We start from the raw sequence: 22,027 nt of genomic DNA, 5'->3' as shown, positions 1-22,027 counted from the left end.
CAATTAATGATTTAATTATTCAGAATGAGCGGCATGCATGTCCTAATTGTTGGGTCTGGTTTTCTCTACTACACTTACAAGTCAATTATTTGCTATGTAGAAAGATCACTTGGTACCAAAAACATTGATTTATCAGGTAAATGATGTTAGATTGCTATTTTTTGTAACACTACTGTAGGTGAGAAAATGGACATACGATTTAGCCAGTAAATACTGTGGTATTACCGGAAAAATCATGTGGGCATTTGCCACCACATGTGGGCGTGATTTTGAGTGCCACCCCTGATTCTAATTCTAGGTCTTTAAGGTAGTGATAAATAAACTTATGACTTTTCCTTTTATGAAAAAACAACTATTTGCGATTTTTTTAATTTATTCAATTGCAAAGTTAATTTGTTAGTTTTTTTTTGTTCAAATACATAATTTTCATCTGTTTATTCTGTTTTAATTAAAGTCAAATATAAATATGTCCATATATGTTAAAAACAAAAGTTTACATTGTCCTTACTGTCCATCTGGTTTCTCCTGCAGTGTGGGTGAATTTATGAATACAGTAAAAAGAAGCAAGGTTCATGGTTACAATTCAGCTTCTATGCATGGTAAGTAAACAAGGCTATTCGTTTCTTCCTTATATCCACAATACTTTTCCTCAGGTAAATATGATTTGTTTTTTTTGTTTTTGCAGATCCAGGCCAATTTTACCCGAAAAATTAACAAACACTCTTATTAGCCATTTAATGTCTGTGAATAACCTGATATGTTTAAAATATATATATTTTTTTGCTCTTATAGCAATTCCCACATTCTAAATGAGAATATGGCTTCTTCTCTATGTGAGTTCTCTGAGGTGTTCCAAAATTTGATTTCTTTGTAAAACATCTTCCACATATAGAACATCAAAATAGCTTCTCTCCTGTGTGGATTTTCTGATAAGCCCTAAGTTTGCCTTTAGTAGTAGAACATTAATATGGCTTCTCTCCTATGTGACTTCTCTGATGAACACTAAGTTTATGTTTAGTGATGAAACATTTCCCACATTCTGAACAGGAGTACGGTTTCTCTCCTGAGTGAATTATCTTATGTCTAACAAGACTTGATTTATCTGAAAAACATTTCCCACATTCTGAACATGAATATGGCTTCTCTCCTGTGTGACTTCTCACATGTTTAACAAGACTTGATTTATCTGTAAAACATTTCCCACATTCTGAACATGAATATGGTTTCTCTCCTGTGTGAATTATCTCATGTCTAACAAGAGTTGATTTATCTGAAAAACATTTCCCACATTCTGAACATGAATATGGCTTCTCTCCTGTATGAATTCTCTCATGTATAACAAGACTTGATTTAACTTTAAAACAATTCCCACATTCTGAACATGAATATGGTTTCTCTCCTGTGTGAATTCTCTCATGTCTAACAAGATGCGAGTTTTTCGAAAAACATTTTCCACATTCTGAACAAAAATATGGCTTCTCTCCTGTGTGAATTAGCTCATGTTTAACAAGACTTGATTTTTCTGTAAACCATTTCCCACATTCTGAACATGAATATGGCTTCTCCCCTGTGTGACTTCTCTGATGAACACTAAGTTTATGTTTAGTGATGAAACATTTCCCACATTCTGAACATGAGTACGGTTTCTCTCCTGAGTGAATTATCTTATGTCTAACAAGACTTGATTTATCTGTAAAACATTTCCCACATTCTGAACATGAATACGGTTTCTCTCCTGTGTGAATTATCTCATGTCTAACAAGAGTTGATTTATCTGAAAAACATTTCCCACATTCTGAACATGAATATGGCTTCTCTCCTGTATGAATTCTCTCATGTATAACAAGACTTGATTTAACTTTAAAACAATTCCCACATTCTGAACATGAATATGGTTTCTCTCCTGTGTGAATTCTCTCATGTCTAACAAGATGTGAGTTTTTCGAAAAACATTTTCCACATTCTGAACAAAAATATGGCTTCTCTCCTGTGTGAATTAGCTCATGTTTAACAAGACTTGATTTTTCTGTAAACCATTTCCCACATTCTGAACATGAATATGGCTTCTCCCCTGTGTGACTTCTCTGATGAACACTAAGTTTATGTTTAGTGATGAAACATTTCCCACATTCTGAACATGAGTACGGTTTCTCTCCTGAGTGAATTATCTTATGTCTAACAAGACTTGATTTATCTGTAAAACATTTCCCACATTCTGAACATGAATACGGTTTCTCTCCTGTGTGAATTATCTCATGTCTAACAAGAGTTGATTTATCTGAAAAACATTTCCCACATTCTGAACATGAATATGGCTTCTCTCCTGTATGAATTCTCTCATGTATAACAAGACTTGATTTAACTTTAAAACAATTCCCACATTCTGAACATGAATATGGTTTCTCTCCTGTGTGAATTCTCTCATGTCTAACAAGATGTGAGTTTTTCGAAAAACATTTTCCACATTCTGAACATAAATATGGCTTCTCTCCTGTGTGAATTATCTCATGTCTAACAAGAGTTGATTTATCTGTAAAACATTTCCCACATTCTGAACATGAATATGGCTTCTCTCCTGTGTGAATTCTCTGATGAATAACAAGACTTGATTTAACTTTAAAACAATTCCCACATTCTGAACATGAATATGGCTTCTCTCCTGTGTGAATTATCTCATGTTTAACAAGACTTGATTTATCTGTAAAACATTTCCCACATTCTGAACATGAATATGGTTTCTCTCCTGTATGAATTCTCTCATGTATAACAAGACGTGAGTTTTTCGAAAAACATTTTCCACATTCTGAACATGAATACGACTTCTCCCCTGTGTGAACTCTTCGGTTTGTAAAAAGACCTAACATTTTTGTGAACTGTTCACCACATTGAAACCTTTTACCAACTTTCTCAGCTGTACCGGTGGTAACAATCTGTGATTTGTCAGTAGAAGGTTTCTCATGATTGTGGGAATTGAATGATAGATCTGTACTCCGAAGCCCAGGCTGTACATTAAGGGTGATGACGTTTTCTTCTGAAGACTGCTGCATGATATCTTCATCTTCTACTTTATCCCAGTTCTTACTGGGATTTTCTGTTAGGATTAAAAACAAATTTTGGGATTTTGTTTCAAAACAGAACAGTTGACAATTTTATAACATTCATATTAGGCAGGACACACAGATGCAGTGTTTTGAGCCAAAGTTATAAGTTGATTAAGTTGCAAGAAGTTTAAGCCATGCATTTTGAGTCCACTCCTGGCTTCAGGTCAAAAACGAGTGTTATTTCGACCTTATGATCTGTATAACACTTTAAAATATATTGATGACAAAGTCCAGGATACTGGTCTATACCCAGTCCTCCACTTTTCTAACAAAGCTTAACTTGCTCAAAAATTTTTTTGGGGCGAGAAAAAGGACCTTCTCTGGCAATACCAACACATTTAGCCCTTCAATCAGGGAGTTGCTAGGGTCTTAAAAGATCAGAGGCATAAGCCCAGAGACATATGTTTACCCCTCCCACCCAAAAAAAGATATATATTTTTGCATACATATCGGAGATAGCAAAGTCCTCTATAGCTACACCACTGGATAGAATTGGATGCATTGTATCAGCAGACTTTATCACATATGATAGGCTTTGCTATAGGGCCCAGCTCACTGACATTGCGTCTCCAGCGCTGGACATGGGAAAGGTAAGATAATAATTGCTTTACTTATGTGTTACTAATTTTTTTTGGGTGTGTGTGTTTTGTTACAGGTTCGGTGGTTGGACTACTTTGGATTCTAGGACTACTTTAATGACGGCGTTTTTTTATTTTCAATAAAATTATTAACGACGATTGTGTTTTTTAATTTCAAAAAATATTTTTTCTATGTCCTTGTATTTGTTTAAAACTATTACTACCGCCTTAGTAATGGCTGCTGGCTGATTGGCAGCATCCATAACTAAGGTGGGGTTTAATGTTAGCCAGTGAAAAGGCTAGCACTAACCCCCATTATTACACCGCACCCACCACCATCACGGGTGGCGGGAAGAGCTGGGTATGATCCAGTATCTGATCTTTAGTGATGGTCGGGTACTGGGGCGGCCGCAGGCTGGTGTGATTAGGCTGGGAAAGCCCTAAAACAGTGAGTCTTCCCATCCTAGTAGTGCTAGCCAGCTGCTGCTATATTGTAGCTGGCTGGTTATGAAAAATGGGTGGACCCCACATTGTTTTTTCTCATTTAAAAAGATAATGTGTCATAAGACCAAGTACACATCTCAGGTTGAATTCACAGACATGACAATGGGATCTGTATATTCTAATGGCTGCATAGTCACCGGATCTTTTTTTATAGAATATCTTTAGGATGTAGTGGAATAGACAGAGTGAGGTTATCAGAATCTCTAATAAAAGTTTCCAGCACATGGTTATATCATTCCACTAAGAATTCAGGCTGTTCTAAGGGGAAAGAGGGTCCTTTCAAGTACTAATAAGGTGGACCTAATGAAGTGGCCTCATTCAAGTTTTAGCCATGTGCCAATTTAATAGCAAGTTGTTGTTCTATTCCTTTGCCAACCTATATTTATTTGGACATAAAGGGCTTCGATCTTGTGTAAAAAAAAGAAGTGATATATTTAACTCTGAGGGAGTGGGAGAGGCGTATAGGGGAAAACTCTGCTGCACATTTGAAAACGTCCCTACAGAGATAGGTGAGGGCCAACAGGATGTTTATAGTCTATGGGCAGTTAGTAACTGGTTAAAATAGGTGCTTCCTAATAATCATGGATCTGTTTTTTTTAATACAATATAAAAAAAAAACAACATCTTTAAAGAGGCTCTGTCACCACATTATAAGTGCCCTACGTCCTATATAAGGAGATGGGCGCTATAATGTAGGTGACAGTTTTCTAAATAAAAAGCATCACTATCTATTTTAAACCACTTTATAAGCGATTTTTAGATTTATGCTAATGAGCTTCTTAATGCCCAAGTGGGTGTGTTTCACTTTCGACCAAGTGGGCGTTGTACAGAGGAGCGTATGACGCTGACCAATCAGTGACCAGTCAGCGTCATACACTCCTCTCTATTCATTTACACAGCAGCATCGCGTTCTTACTAGAACACGATGTGCAGCCACATACACAGACATTAACGTTAATCAAGTGTCCTGATAATGAATATACATGACCTCCAGCCTGGACGTCATGTGTATTCAGAATCCAGACACTTCTGAATCTTTTCTGTGAGATTCCAGCAAGCCACGCGTAATCTCGTGAGATTACGATGTAAACGAGATTTCGTTTCCCTTGCTGGAAATCTCACAGAAAAGATTCAGAAGTGTCAGGATTCTGAATACACAGAACGCTCAGGCTGGAGGTCATGTATATTCATGATCAGGACACTTGATTAACATTAATGTCTGTGTATGTGGCTGCACATCGTGTTCTAGTAAAAACGCGATGCTGCTGTGTAAATGAATGGAGAGGAGTGCATGACGCTGATTGGTCAGCGTCATACACTCCTCTGTACAACGCCCACTTGGTCGAAAGTAAAAACACGCCCACTTGGGCATTAAGAAACTCATTAGCATAAAGCTAAAAATCGCTAATAAAGTGGTTTAAAATAGATCGCATTTCTAAATAAAAAGCATCACCGTCAGCTACATTATAGCGACGATCTCCTTATATAGGAGAGAGGGCACTTATAATGTGGAAACAGAGCCTCTTTAAACTCACTTTTAAAACTTCTTAAAGACCCTTAAAGCGTACCAAATTTTTAGATGACTTCTCTGAATAATCTGTCATATGTGTGTACAGGAAGAATACAACTATTTCTGGCCATTATATGATTTGTATATGGCATTCTATTAGTAGTTTTCCCTCTGCAGGCTCTCTCTCCAATTCTCAGGTTTTCCATGAGATATTGGGTGGAGCCTAACTGCAAATATCTCTTCTTCACATTGCACACACAGAGAACCAGCTTGGTCTACTATCTCTGTGTAGCACATCTTTAGAAGCTGCAGCAGCATGGAGCATATCATACAGCAGTAAGAAGTGCAGTGGAAAATCCTGCACTGGGGTGACATATAGGTTGCTGGTAATAGTTATGTCTCCTCTCTCTACTCCCACTCTACTCTTCAAGGACTTCTATAGGCAACAGCATCTGTGTCTTTGTGCTCCTGCTCCCCCTATCCTCTCCTATGACTTATACAAGCAAAAGCGTCTGTGTGTCTCTCACCTAGTGTCACGAACACAATTTGCATGGATAAAACAGCTAAATTTTAACTTTAAGTAAATTACAAAGTTGATATATATCAGGTATACTATTAAATTAGCATAAGTTGTTTGAAAAGTTAATGTTAAAGAAGATATGTTCCAAAAGAGCTATTTAGTCTACGGCAGTGAAGAGGAAAATTAGATTTTAGCCGCCTGTTATGTGATGTATTACATTCTCAGGTTACATAGGCAATCAGCCACATTCCAAGATAGGGGGTAGACTACTCCAATAAGAATGATTAGTTCGAATTCGGAAAGGGCACAGGGGTTTGTTTTACGGAGACTAATGTGAACCATATATGGATCATAAGAAGACCACTAGAGAATCTCGAGCTATGCATGCAACTATGTGTCCAAAAAAAACTGCCCCTTGATAAAGCCATCCACGCGAAATGCGCGTCGGGGTTTCCCCTTACCTTGGAGCCACTGGACCTTTGGAGCGACATGGGTTAGTTACTCATTCACTTTCTTTCACAAACCTATATTATACAGGGTGGGCCATTTATATGGATACACCTAAATAAAATGGGAATGGTTGGTGATATTAACTTCCTGTTTGTGGCACATTAGTATATGGGAGGGAGGAAACTTTTCAAGCTGGGTGTTGAACATGGCGGCCATTTTGAAGTCGGCCATTTTGTATCCAACTTTAGTTTTTTCAATGGGAAGAGGGTCATGTAACACATCAAACTTATCGAGAATTTCACAAGAAAAACAATGGTGTGCTTGGTTTTAACGTTACTTTATTCTTTCATGAGTTATTTACAAGTTTCTGACCATTTATAAAATGTGTTCAAAGTGCTGCCCATTGTGTTGGATTGTCAATGCAACCCTCTTCTCCCACTCGTCACACACTGAAAGCAATACCGCAGACAAATGCCTCCCGATCTGACCCACTTAGACTTTTATCTTTGGGGTCATCTGAAGGCAATCATCTATGCTGTGAAGATACGAGATGTGCAGCAACTGAAACTACGGATACTGGAAGCCTGTGCTAGCATTTCTTCTGCGGTGTTGCTATCAGTGTGTGAAGAGTGGGAGAAGAGGGTTGCATTGACAATCCAACACAATGGGCAGCACTTTGAACACATTTTATAAGTGGTCAAAAACTTGTAAATAACTCATGAAAGACTAAAGTAATGTTAAAACCAAGCACAGCATTGTTTTTCTTGTGAAATTCTCGATAAGTTTGATGTGTCACATGACCCTCTTCCCATTGAAAAAACTAAAGTTGGATACAAAATGTCCGACTTCAAAATGGCCACCATGGTTAACACCCAGCTTGAAAAGTTTTCCCCCTCCCATATACTAATGTGCCACAAACAGGAAGTTAATATCACCAACCATTCCCATTTTATTTAGGTGTATCCATATAAATAACCCACCCTGTAATTATACAGGGTGTCCAAAAGGGTCTACAGTTAAACGGATTTCAAAATTATTGAAACGTTTTATCTCCTTCCCATATCTTTCTCCTTTTGATCTCCCTGAACCTACTACATCAAGGCAGGTGGGTGAAAGGGAGCTTGAGCAGTAAGAGGAGGCAGGGGGGGGGGGAGTTAACCAGTTAGTGGCTATAGTAGCTGCAAGTAATCAGACTCCCAGACAGATAATTGCAGAGAAAGAGGGGTATTATTATTGCAAACCTTTCTGTGATAATCTTGCTGGGTGGACTGGAAAATTAACACAATTCCCACATACCTGGCCTAGGAAAGGGTCTTATGAACATACGAACATACAGGCAGAAAAAGATTGCATTTTTGGACTGTGGGGTGACCCAGGATGGGATTATCAGTATATAAAGGAATGAATGAGAATATGGGAAAAATATCAAAATAAAATTGATTGCTGGTTTCTACCCTGTGTTGAGAGCAGGGAGAAAGGGGACTAAATATAGGCCCTGGCAAAATACAAATAAAGAAAATCTGAAGCGAAGCTTACCTTCCCTTTCAGCAGGGGCTAGTAAATGGATCTAGGATTTTGAACAGAAAACCTCAGGTCAAACACTAGCACTTGGGGACGTTAAAGCTGTGCTATCTGATATCACAGGGGAAAAGACTAATCAGATATTTAATCATCATTTGGACATGATCGGGTAACAACTAGAGAAGATGCATACGATAGGGCTTTGTTAAATCCCTATCGAAACATAATTTGGACAGCACTGAGACAGATGTATCCAGATAGGAGAGATTTGGGGAAGAGTACAGCTAGTTCTATGGGTAATGAGGAAGAACCTATAGTATACATTGAGAAAATACAGAAAAAAAAAAAATGGAGAGAGGAGGTAGGACAGGAATGGGATGAGACAGGAAGTGGGCATGTTTTATTTTACCAAATTACTACTAAAGGGTTTGCCTGTATAATTGCAGCAAAAGTTAAATCAAATAGCTGCATTGGAAAGCAAACCATGGACAGAAATGTAGGCCCATATAGTACTTTTCTGGAGACAGTTCGAGGAAGTGGAGGACAGAAAAACAAGCAAAAACAGATGACACAGCTGCCTATTGTGGAAGCTGCTGTTGTGACATCCCCACAAACTAACAATAACTTCACCAATAATAATCTTACAACAAATACACCACATATACCCCACCTTATGGAACCACAATATTGAAGGAATCAAAAGAGGTTAATTGCCTACAAGGGGATGGCTTAGAGGTCCCATCGGGGGGGGGGGGGGGTGACAGGTCCACCTAGAGCACAGTATTGGAACTGCGGCAGAATGGGCCACTTTGCTAGATACGGTCCAAAAACTTTCCGGGCTCCCCCTCAGCAGACTTGTAGCCAGAATCTAATGAGGAGAGGTTATTAACAACATTTTTACGGATGCCCAGAGACGATATGAGTTTTCAGTAGTAACTTCCACTAGTTCATCCAGACAGGAACCCATGGGTACGTTACTAGTGGAAGGTAAACCAGTTAGATATCTTATTGATACGGGAGCAACATTTATCTGTATAGGCAAAGATGCCCCAATGGTCTTTGTCAGCCCAAACTATTGAAACTCAAGTCTTCTCTGGGGAATTATTAACTACACCTTTCACCTAACCTGTACGGGTTACATTGGGTTCCACTACTGTGACCCAACCAATAATGTTGGCCCCACATACCCCTATCAATCTTTAGGAAGAGATTTGCTGAAAAAACCTGAATATGACAATATCTTGTACTGATAATAGTCTCGAATGTGAGGTTAGATCAGGAGCAGGCCAATGTATAATGATGAACCTGGATACTGAACTACATCTGTGTCCTATCTACCCTACAGCTCTTAAAGTAGCAAAAAAATAGGTATGATCCAGAACTTCATGAAGAAATCTCAGGACTTTATTTTATAAATATTAAACATTTTCCTTTTCCTATCTGCATATCTCTTCGTGCGATCAACTGCTTGAGGGATCGCAGACTTAGTTTGTAGCCAGATGTGAAGGAAACTTCTGAATGAAAAATTGGCTGCAGGCACTTGAGACGTAGCTGGCACAGGAAGAGGAACACGTGGATGTTGACTGTACACAATGAAGAACGGAGAAGAAGCAGCACGCTCACTAGTATGATTGTTGTTAGAGAATTCGGCCCATGGCAGAAGCTGTACCCAATTGTCTTGTTGAGCTGAAATAAAAAGACAAAAAGGTAGTTTTCAAGTACCTGGTTGATCCCCTCAATTTGGCCGTTGGACTGTGGGTGATAAGCAGAAGAAAAGTCTAATTTCACATCCAAAAGTCCATGCAGGGCTCTCCAGAACCTAGATGTGAACCGTACACCCCAATCCGACACAATATGGAGGGGGGAGGCCGTGCAGACGAAAGATAGGTTGGATAAAAAAAACTTGCCAGGTGAGGAGTAGATTGAAGACCAACCAGTTAAAGGGACAAAATGTGCCTTCTTGGAGAAGGGATCCACCACCATCCAGACAGTTGTACATCTAGCAGAAGGATGAATGTCAGTAACAAAGTCCATAATGATATGTTGCCAGGGGGTAATCAGGAAATGGCAGAGGTAGGAGCAGGCCTGCAGGCTTAGAATGGGTAGCCTTGTTTTGGGCACAGTTCGTACAGGAAGAAGCATAGTTCACGACATCTTTGGGTAGCTGGGGCCACTAGTGATGAGCAATAAAGTCCAGAGTCTTACACCAGAATGCCCAGCCATTTTGGAATTATGCCCCCAGCAGGGAAATCTTTTCCGGTCAGCAGAATGGACAAACATTTTTCCCGGAGGAATGTCCGTGATGTAGAGGGTTCACGGTAATAATCCTATAGGGATCAATGATGTGTTGAGGACTTTCTTCAGAGTCATCAGTCTCTAATGAGCGGGACAGGGCATCGGCCTAAATGTTTTTGTCCGCAGGGCGGAAGTGAAGAAGGAATTTAAATCTTGCAAAGAACAGCGACCATCTGGCTTGACGAGGATTTAGTCACTGTGCGAACTGGAAATATGTAAGATTCTTGTGATCTGTGTAGATGATGATGGGATGAGTAGCCCCCTCCAGCAGGTGTCTCCACTCTTCCAAGGCCAACTTGACAGCGAGCAATTCTCTGTCCCCGATGGAGTAGTTGCACTCGGGGAGAAAAATCTGCATGATACTGCCTTACCCGTGGTATTCTTTTGAAACAGGAGTGCTCAAGCACCAATGAATGAGGCATCAACCTCCAAGAAAAACTGAATGATGATGATGAACAGAGGCAGTGAAGGCACTCTTGCAGTTGAAGAATGCCGACTGCCTCTGGGGTCCAGTCCTTGGCGTTCACTCCCTTCTTGATAAGGTCAGAGATGAGGGCAGTAAAAGACGAGAAATTTGGGATGGACGGACGATAGAATTTAGAGAATCCGAGGAATTTTTGTATAGTTCGGAAACCTTGAGGATATGGCCATTCCAAGACGGACTTCAAATGGATCCAGAAATGGTGAAGGCCACGATCAGAAATAATATACCCCAGGAAGGGCAAGGATTTTTATTCAAAAACACACTTCGAGTTTCGCGTTTAGGTTATTCCACCTTAAATCGCAACAAGATGTCTTCCAGATATACCACCACACAGACATACAGAAGATCATGAAAGATGTCATTTACAAGTTCTTGGAACACAATTGGAGCATTACAAAGGCCAAAGGGCATTACGAGAAACTCGTAGTGAGAGTATCGGGTTTTAAATGCGGTTTTCAAATAGTCAACCTTGGGATACGGATCAGGTTATAGGCCCCACGTAGATCCAGCTTAGTGAACAACTTAGCTCCACGAATCCTGTTAAAGAGCTCAGAGATAAGCGGCAAGGGGTACTTGCTTTTGATTGTAATTTGGTTTAACCCACAGTAGTCAATGCATGGTCGAAGTGATCCATCCTTTTCTCCACAAAGAAGAGTCAAGCTCCGGCTGGCGAAGTAGACTTCCCGATGAACCCTCTCTCTAGGTTCTCCCTGACATACTCCAACATGTCCTGGGTTTCCGGCAAGGAGAGGTTAAACCCGTCCACGAGGGGGGAGAGGCTTCAGGAAGCAGCTCGATAGGACAGTCATAAGGACAATGAGGAAGGATCTCTGCCTCTTTTTTGCTAAAAATATCTGTGTAACCAGCATATTGTGGAGGTAGTCCAGAGAGATATTGAGACAGAGGAATGATGACAGGTCAAACCTGAGGCAGACAGCAGTGAAGACATCTGGGGTCCCCACTGAAGGACCTCTCCGGAATTAAAATAGGGCACTGGAGCATGCTGGCGAAGCCATGGCAATCCCAGTAAGGAAAGGGGGGGGGGGTTAATAGCTTTGGTTAGGACATAGAAAGTTATTGACTCATAATGGAGGACTCCTATCTGTAGTCTCAGAGGTTTGCTGATAGACAGGATAGGATCCGACGGAGGTTGTGCATCCACGGAAGCGACTGCCAGAGGCTTCTACAGAGGAACAGTAGCCAAGTGGAGACGGTCTACCAAGTCCTGCTGGATACAATTTTCAGCCGCTCCAGAATCCAAGTAGGCAGGCACAGAGTGTGATCCTTCTCCTGTGACAATAGACACAGGAATAGAAAGTCTGGGAGAGAATTTAGTTGTACAGTTAGATTCACTTAGAGTTGTCTCTTCAATCAACCCTATGCGCTGGAGTTTCCCGGCTTCTGAGGGAATTGACGCACGAAATGGCCCTTGTGACCACAGTATAGGCACAACCCAGTTGATCATCTGCGTTGCCATTCTTGGTCGGTCAGCCTGAGTCTGTCTACCTGCAAGGGCTCCTCCGGGGGTACAAAAGAAATAGGCAGAAGAGGTATTTGAAACTTTGGTGCCAATAGATAAGATCTCTTCTCCCGGCGTACTTCCAAAATGTGCTCTTGGATCATCATGTCGATCCGGGTTGCGAGAAGTATCAGGGCATCCAAAGTGGAGGGAAGATCACGGGCTGCTAGTTCAGCCTTTATACGTGCGGCTAGACCCTGCCAGAAGGTTGCCACTAGTGCCTCATTACTCCAGGCTAGCTCCGCTGCCAACGTACGGAAGAGAATAGAAGACTCCCCTAAATTAGATTCCCCTTGTTTGAGGCCGCTGTAGATAATGTTCGACCCGGTTCCTCAAAACACAGTGTGGAATGTCTCTAGAAAGAATGGTAAATTAGAGGATTCCAGGCCCTCTCGTTCCAAAATGGGTTCCGCCCATGCCAGGGCCTTGTCAGAGAGAAGAGAAATCATAAAAGCAATCTTGGCCTCATCAGAGAGGAAGAGATGAGCCTGTAATTTGAAGTGGATCTTACACTGATTAATGCAGCCTCTACAGGTCTTAGCATCCCCGTCGTAGCAAGGAGGGAGAGGCAGCAAAATTCCAGACCCAGAACAAGCAGGTGGATTGACAGAAGGTGAAGTAGGAGGAGCAGGCACGGGTGGAGAATCCAAACGGGCACCTATGTTGTTAACAGCGAGTAGAAGCTAATCTTGTCGTGCTCAGAGTTCACACATGTCTACTTGCAACAATTGGACCGCAGACTTGGGCTGACCAGCGAGATCGTGAGGTATGTAGACTCACTAGGCCGCTCCACCGTGGCAAAGTAGCAGCTGGTCAAACAAAAAGTCAGTGAAAGTCTTAAGACAAGAGTTCCTGGACAGGAGATTTGGTAGACTTGGCACAGATGACACTTGGCACAGAAGTGTAGTCGTCCAGGCCCATGGGCCGGCAGACAAGGTACAGATGGTAAACACGACTCCAACACTAGACTTTTGCACTGGAACAAAACACAATTACTGGATACGGGAATACAGAATACAACGAAGGCACCATTTGCTAAACGAACATGGGAAGACACAACAATGCTCAGGCAAGACGGAAGAGGGCAGAGTCCTTTTTGTAGTCCAGGGTGCGTTGGGATTGGATGGGGTTGATTTTCCTGGCAGAAGCCGAGGCAGTATAGTGTGCCAGCGTCTCAGAGGAGGGAAAAACCGGCACGAGCTCGCGGGTCCGTGGTCGCGGCCATTGGAGGGTACGTAATGCCGGCGGTCCGCCACTGCGGCCATTACAATAGTGAAGATGTAGGCCTTATAAACTTTATGGGACCTGTACAGACAAAATTAAAACTAGGCACCATCCTTCCTTAGATTAAACAATATCCTCTATACAAAGAAGCAGAGGACGGCATAGCCCCAGTTATAAATCTGGAGAAGAGAGGTGTTATTTACCAAACTAGCAGTCCCTGTAACACCCCTATACTTCCTGTAAAGAAGCGCACCATGGGGAAATGGAGAATGGTGGAAGATGAGACAAATTAATCAGATAGTGGAGGCTTTATTTCCTGTAGTGCCAAACCCTGCCATTATTCTATCCAACATCCCACCTTCAGCTAAATATTTTTACATTATTACTTACCTGTGGTAACACCTCCTGGAATTTCCTCCTCCACTTCACTCTTACACCGTTGATCATCCCTCACCCGCTCTTCTTCTGCTTCATCCTCCTCTTTAATATTAGTCAGATCTTCCCCAATTTCACATATGTAACAATTCAGTACAATAAAGCAGAGTGCGCAGAATCGAACAGATCAACATAAGAAGCCACCAAAATCTATGACCACATCTATGGCCACAGGACCAAAAAGATCCACCCCCCTCCCCCTATATAGATCTGGTATAGGGCTCAGCTTCATCTACCAGAAGATTCTCCGGGACATTTTGATTTTCCTCTGGAGAGTCCTGGGAATACAGAGGACTGGGACATCTCTCTGGTGGATTTCTCCTACTGGATCCATCTGTAGTAAACACAGTGACTGAATACATAACTACTGTATATCTGTCCATATATCAGACACTTCTCTCAACACCTGAAATTACATGTTTATTTTTGGAGCGTAAATTATAGCATTTGGGTCCTCACCAACCGTGCTTGGGTCCTAGCACTTGGTAGTGCGTAGGCCTAATATGGCCAATGGGCAAACGAGATCCAATTGCGGCGCAGGGGAAAGACGGCTTTATACGCCGCTATAATATTCAACGTACACACTTGAAAACGGGAGGGCACATCTATTTTAAGAGTGCCCTGCTAGACCAAAAAATGCCAAGGCGTTACCTGCTTATTAGCCCCTTAAGCACCGAGCCATTTTTTGCCATAAGGACCAAGACCATTTTTTTTGTTTTTGCCTCCTCATATTACATCAGCCATAACTTTTTATTTTTAAGGCTACACAGTAATGCTCCCCAGAATCAGATGTGAAAAAGGCACAACGTCAGGATAAAATTCGTTTGTGAATTCAAGTCTGCGACCGATGCTCCACCCTGCAGGCATCTAGCCTCAGGTACAATACCTGAGGAAGAGCTCAGATCGACCTTGAAATGCATTGTGCGTTCCTAATGAATCTTTTTATACTTATTCACACAACGGTGACAGCGCCTATTCTATTCCTGCTTTCTTCCGATCACTCTGGATATCGTACATAGTTATTTGACGCCTTGTTGTTTGCTGGACGAGTCAAATATATATTTTAGGAATCATTTTCGGTGAAATACATCCTGGTGCTTTCTCTTTTCTAGGTAAGTGATGCACACGCACCCGGCCTGATGTGAGTCATCAGACCAGGTCAACTGCTATTGCTCCATGCTCCAGTTCTGATGCATGTGCCCATTGTAGGCAGGGCCAGCAAACTGGGCAATTGCCAAGGGCCCCCTGGCCACTATAGCAGCCACGGGGCATGTGGGGGCCCGCGCCACCCTGCACATAACATTTATGGGCTGGGCGGCAAGGCCCACTCATGCCAGGTGGAGTCACTAACACCGGAGGGTGTCCCGGTGCTAGCGACAGCCACACTCAATTATACTTGTGTCCTCAGGACACAGATACAATTGAATACTAAAGGCTGCAGGCCACGTAAGGCCTGTAGCCTATAACGCGCTGCGAAGACTCCCTGCGCAGTCCGGCGTGATGATGTCACTGCATCATGCTGGCCTGCGCAAGCGTCACGCCTGGAGGCTGTGCAGAGCTCTGTCAGTCGTGGAAACACAGTCCAATTTTTTTTTGGGGAGGGGGGACGACGACTGTGTGGCACTATATACAAGGGAAGGGGGCTGTGTGGCACTATATACAAGGGAGGGGGTGCTGTGTGGCACTATACAGTGGTCTGGGCCAGAAGGAGGAAAAAAAGTAAAGTGAACGACTAATCAGAGAAAACATCACCTGTGAGTCACTGGATATAAATGTGCTGTAATCACTTATATCTAATGCAGAACTCCTGTGTATTACTTGAATTTACCACTATATGGTCACTACATGGTGGTAATATTGATCTTTGTATAAAAGTTTTTATTCAGTAACAGTATGTGGGTATTATTCAGTCACTATGTGGTTATGGTGTGGCAGTATTATTTGGACCTTATATTGTATTATTATCCGTAATATTGGTCTTATAATAGTGTGTTGTGTTCAGTAATAGTATGCAGGTAATACCTAAAGGGATATTCCAGCCAATCAAAATTGATGGGTCGGGGTCCGACTATCGGGACCCCTGCCGGTCAGCGGAAGCACCACTTCCCCATCATTTCTTCTTGCTCACTATGAATCTTCGACATGCATTTAGCTGTGATTCACAGGTATTGCAGCCTTTTCTCCCATTGAAGTGAATAGTGAATGTTTCAGATTTCACTTTACTGAACTAATATTTCGTGGCATAACCATGGCTTCTGAGAACTGCGTCACATCTGTGTTTGTCACGTAGGGTACGTGGACCCACTGGGCCATACTACCTTGACGGTATGGCAGTTGGCCAACAGGACAAAGTCAATAGTTCAATAGGTGTAGCTGTGGTAACTTTAGACAGTAGCTGGACAGGCTCAGACGGGACTTTGACAGCAGGCAGGCACCTGGCTTGGTGTAGCGGAGCAGGCGTAGACTCAGCGCAGCACCACTCCAATACTGCATGGCACTTGGACCAGGATAACATGGGATACAGGTTACAGGAAGCAGGAATGGGAACTGGAAGACACTTAAGGGACCATTTGCATAGACGAACGTAGGTAATGACAACAAAGCTCAGGCCAGGTAGAAAGGAGCAGGGCCCTTCTTATAGTCCAGGATCATGGGCTAATTAACAACGGATTCTGGTGCACACGCTAGCCCTTTAAGACCGGGCACGTGCCTGCGGGCGCACCCTACGGGACACAGCATAGCAAAGCAGAAGTGAGCGCTGGAGTCTGAGGAGATGCGGGTCAGCGCTCACAGGACCATGGCTCCGGCCGTCAGGGGGTGAGTAAATCCGACGATCCGCGGTCATGGATGTTAATCAAAAAATAGAAATTCCTTTTTTTTAATGCGGCGTTCACTGTTCTGTATACATTTTATTCTGCGGGTCAGTACGATTATGGCTAGACCAAATTGATATATTTTTTATATGTTTTACTACTTTTACATAATACATTTTTTTTTCAATAAAATTATATTTCTGGGTCGTCAAATTCTAAGACCCAAAACTTTTTTGCTTTTCCGTCGACGGAGCTGAGAGGGCTTATGTTTTGCAGGACGAGCTCTAGTCTTTATTGGTACCATTTTTGAGTACGTGACTTTTTTGATCCCTTTTTAATCTAATAATTATTTTCTGTAAGGCAAGGCGATCACCGTGCGTTATAAATGGCATGTTAACTCTAGTCTACGGGTCAGTATGATTCCGGCGAAAGAAAATTTATATAGTTTTATACAACTTTACGCACAATAAAATAAGTTTTCTGTAAAAACCATGTATTTTTGGTTTCGCCATGTTCGGAGAACCAAAATGTTTTAATTTTTCCGTTTGAGGAGCTGTATGAGGGGAGTTTTTTGCGGGACTTTTGTTTTTTGTCCCATTAGGGGACTTGAAGACCTGTTTTTTTAAAAAGCTATTCTAATACATTGCAGTACCTATGTAGTGAAATGCATTAACATGGTTAGTTTTACACGGACAGCAACCTATTAGGCTCCGTCTCTGGCATGGCCTTCCATATAGGGCAGACCTGGAGGTTATTGTAGGCCGTTAGTTGCCATAGCAACTCTGCCTATGGGCTGCAAACCAATTAAATACTGCGGCTGCTATTGACCATAGCATCTAAGGAGTTATTGGCAGGAATCGGAACTAGCTCTGGTCCCTGCCGTTACAGCAGGGTGTTGGCTGTAATATACAGCTGACACCCACAGCTGATAGCGCGGGTCAGCTTCTGAGCCCACGCCATCAGCTTGCCATAACTGTACGACAAAATGTGGCAACACCTTGCTGCTCATACAGTTAAACATTTGTTAACTCCTTCTTGACATTGGTTGTTGTATCTACAAACATGGTATGATGAATATGTCATATTCTGATGTTATATTTAACTTTTAAAGGGTGTTTTCAGATGTTGCGGTCGAGGTGGACATGAAAAAGGTTTTTGATACGGTTGTGATTTTTACAGGTGAAACTGCAACCGCATAGAAAACCGCAGAAAATCGCAGTAAAAACAGATGCGTTTTTTTTAAAGTATTTTATGTTTTTTGATGCGGTTTCAACCACAATGTTTGTATACACCCTAAGACTACGTAGATATATAAAGGTCTTGTTTTTTGTGTGATTAGTTTTTTTAGGGGTAGCATTTCACATTGATAAAAATAACTTTATATGTATTGTTGGCATTCCCATATTAAAAACAAAGTATGTGCATGTTCTCTACCGTTTACTGCAGTGATTTCCAACCAGGGTGCCGCGACACTCCTCTAATTCACTGCCACAAGAAGTGGAATCCCCAACGCTCTGGCCGGGAATTCCGCTCCTAGAGGGAAACCGTGACATCACTGTAGAGACATGTGCCTGTACTCTGCACTTCATGGCAATAAACGGGATCGGAGAGGACTCCGATCCCGCTCGCTTAACCCCTTAGATGCCGTGGTCAATAGCGACCACAGCATCTAAGCTGTTAGAAAGAGGGGGGAGCACCAATGGTTGTCATGGCAGCCTAGGGAGACTAAAAAATAAATAAAAGGAAAACACAATTAAACCCTTAAAGAGAACCTTCACCTGCCCAAAAACTGCATCTGACATCTCAGTTAGATTGCATGCGCCTCAAAAATTCTGCAGCTTTACATTTTTTTCTTCTAGCCCCAACCGTTGCGGAGATATCGGTGCCGTTAGTTTTGGTGCTCGATATGCAAATGAGGCCTTTGACTGGCAAGTGGGCGGGTAACACCTGTCAAATGATAAGGGGTAACTACCCACTTGACAGTAAGAGGCCTCATTTGCATATCGGACACTAGAACTAATGGTCCCAATATCTCAGGAACGGTGGGGGCTGCAGGAAAAAAACTAAATAGCATCAGAATCTGTAAAGCGCCTTCAATCTAACTCAGCTGCAGTTTTTTTGGCAGGTAAAAGGTTCTCTTTAACGCATTATGACGTGCCCATACATCATAGTGCAGGGGCAGAATTATGGAGCGGGCCCACGTGCTGAGCCTACTCCATACGCTGCGGGTATCAGCTGTGTATTACTGCTGACACCTGGGACTAACGGCCAGGAACAGCGATCGCTGAAAACTTTATGTAACTGTATTAAACACTTTTTTTAAATAATCTTTTAGCGCTGCAATCAGAAGGACGCCAGGAATAAGAGGTATAAACCTTGACAGGTCCTCCTTAAGAAACCTCCCAATTCACTTTCTAAATTCATTATTACTTACCTGTGGTAACACCTTCTGGAATTTCCTCCTCCACTTCACTCTTACACAATTGATCGCCCCTCACCCACTCTTCTTCTTCATCCTCCACTTTAATATTAGTCAGATCTTCCCCCTGATTTCACATATGTAACAATTCAGTACAATACAGCAGAGACTGCGAAGAATCTAACAGATCAACATAAGAAACCACCAAAATCTATGACCACATCTATGACCGCAGGACCAAAAAGCTCCACACCCCCCTATATAGATCTGGTATAGGGCTCAGCTTCATCTACCTGATGATTCTCTGGGACATTGTGATTTTCCTCTGGACAGTCCTGGGAATACAGAGGACTGGGACATCTCTCTGGTGGATTTCTCCTACTGGATCCATCTGTAGGAAACACAGTGACTGAATACATGACTACTGTATACAGGGCCGCCATCAGGGGGCTATTAGGGGTAGTGGTGTGAGGGGCCCGGCCAAACCTAATTGAAAGGGGGGCCCGGCAACTGCCTCGACATTCTTTTGGTAGGAAAAAACGGGCCCCTGCAATGGGGCCCGTTTTTTTCACCAAAAGAATGTCGTGAGCTGCTGCTGCGGGCCCCCTCCCCTCGTCATGGGGGGCCGTCAAACCGTCCGCCCGCGCGCACCCGATCGCGCGCACAAGGAAACTCCCGCGCGTGCGCACTCGCGAGCGCGCATCCACGAACGCCCGCATTGGAGACCGCCCGCGCGCGCACCCGCGATCGGCCGCGCGCACCCGCAAACGAAGCGCGCGCACCCGCGAACGAAGCGCGCGCACCCGCGGACACACATGGACAAAACTTACCTGGAGCCTGGCTGGAGGTGAAGGACTGGACGTCTGGACCGAAGACCTCCCCTGGAAGACATCGCCGGAAGAGGACTGGAGTGGGAGCAGCTCTTCTGACACAGTGAGTAAATTATCTCAAAGTGTTGTTTATGTATGGCCCTGTTCACACAGTATTTTGCAGGCAAAAAAAAATCTGCCTCAAAATTCCTTAAAGAATTTTGAGGCAGATTTTGACCTGCCCACACTATCTTGCCGCGTTTTTTTGCTGCGTTTTTTGCTCGCGGCGATTGAGGACAGCAGACAAAAAACGCAGCATTTTCTGCCTCCCATTGATTTCGATGGGAGGTCAGAGGCGGAACCGCGGCAAGGAAGGACGTGCTGCTTTTTCTTTTTTCCGCGACTGGCTCCCATTGATTTCAGATTAAATCAATGGGAGGCGGTTTTGGAAGTTGTTTGGTGCTGATTCTGACGCAGTGTCCGAGTCAATATCAAGGCCCAAATACTCTGCGAACTGGGCCTTATTGTTAGGGCTTATTCAGACGAACGTGTAATACATCCGTGCAACGTGCGTGATTTTCACGCGCCTCGCACGGACCTATGTTACTCTATGGGGCCGTGCAGACTGTCAGTGATTTTCACGCAGCGTGTGTCCATGTGTCCGCTGCGTAAAACTCACGACATGTCCGATATTTGTGCATTGTTCGCGCATCACGCACCCATTGAAGTCAATGGGTGCGTGAAAATCACGCCCAGCACTCCCGCAGCCGTATAAACTATGAATGAACGCAGAAAAGCACCACGTGCTACAAACATACAAACAGAGTGTCATAATGATGGCGGCTGCGCGAAAATCACGCAGCCACGCATCATACGCTGCTGACACACGGAGCTGTTATGGACCTTTTGCATGCGCAAAACGCCACGTTTTTTGCGCGTGCAAAAAGCACACGCTTGTGTAAATCCGGCCTTAGGGTAGGAACACACTAGGCATGAACACTGCGGATTTTATGCAACACATTTTATTGTGGAAAATCCGTAGCGTATTACAGTCGCAGCAGAGTGGATGAGGTTTGAACAAATCTCATTCACACGCTGCAAAAATAATGGACCTGCAGTGTGGCTTTTTAAGCCGCAGCGTGTCAATGTATTCTGTGGAATCGCCGCTCCTCTGTTGCGGAAATGCTGCGGTTCTGCCGCAAAAATCACAAAAGAGAAGAAAAAAAAGGTACTTTTTTAAATTGATAAAGTTTAGACTTGCCCCGGCCGTAGTCCTGGTGACGCGATCCTCTATTCTTAGTGCAGCTCGGCCTCCTGTCATGACGTTTCATCCCATGTGACTGCTGCAGCGGTCACATGGTCTACAGCGTCATCCCAGGAGGCGGGGCTACGTTCAGAAGAGAGAGATGCGTCACCTAAACTACGGCCGGGGCAAGTCTAAACTTTTTTTTCCCTGCAGGATTCCCGCAGCGGACATGTCTCACCAAACCTGCGCCACTATTTGGTGCGGTTTTGCTGGCAGAATTCCCTGCGGCTACCGGGGCGGATAAGCTGTGTAGTTTTACTCAGCGTATCCGCCTAGTGTGTCCCTTATGATGTCGCTCCTGGAGCTGCTGCCGGTCTCTAAATAGGCAGTTGGTTCAGTAGAATTTGGAATTATTTTTTTTTGTGAACCAGCTTAAAAAAATACAAAACTTTTGTGTTAGGGCCTGTTCACATCACCGTTCGCTTCCGCTCCGGGGTTCCGTCTGAGGTTTCTGTCGGGTGAACCCCGCAACGGAAAGTGAAAGTGATAGCACAGCTTCCGTTTCCATCACCATTAGCGCAGTCGACTGCGCTATTGAT

At 43.1% G+C, this 22,027-nt stretch overlaps 1 protein-coding gene across 1 annotated transcript; it reads right to left on the bottom strand.

Moving 5' to 3' along the window:
- Positions 1 to 874: 874 nt before the first annotated feature.
- LOC142659869 (uncharacterized) lies at positions 875 to 19,466 on the bottom strand. The gene is made up of 2 exons (XM_075836446.1): positions 19,389 to 19,466; positions 875 to 3,091 (listed from the first exon to the last, which is right to left on the bottom strand). Exon 2 carries the CDS (start codon positions 3,045 to 3,047, stop codon positions 963 to 965), a length of 2,085 nt encoding a protein of 694 aa, XP_075692561.1. The 5' UTR covers positions 3,048 to 3,091; positions 19,389 to 19,466; the 3' UTR covers positions 875 to 962.
- Between the last annotated feature and the right edge of the window lie 2,561 nt (positions 19,467 to 22,027).

This window comes from Rhinoderma darwinii, chromosome 1, assembly GCF_050947455.1.
Source record: "Rhinoderma darwinii isolate aRhiDar2 chromosome 1, aRhiDar2.hap1, whole genome shotgun sequence".
NCBI classification, from domain to species: Eukaryota; Metazoa; Chordata; class Amphibia; order Anura; family Rhinodermatidae; genus Rhinoderma; species Rhinoderma darwinii.
This window is presented reverse-complemented; position numbering and strand designations above follow the sequence as displayed.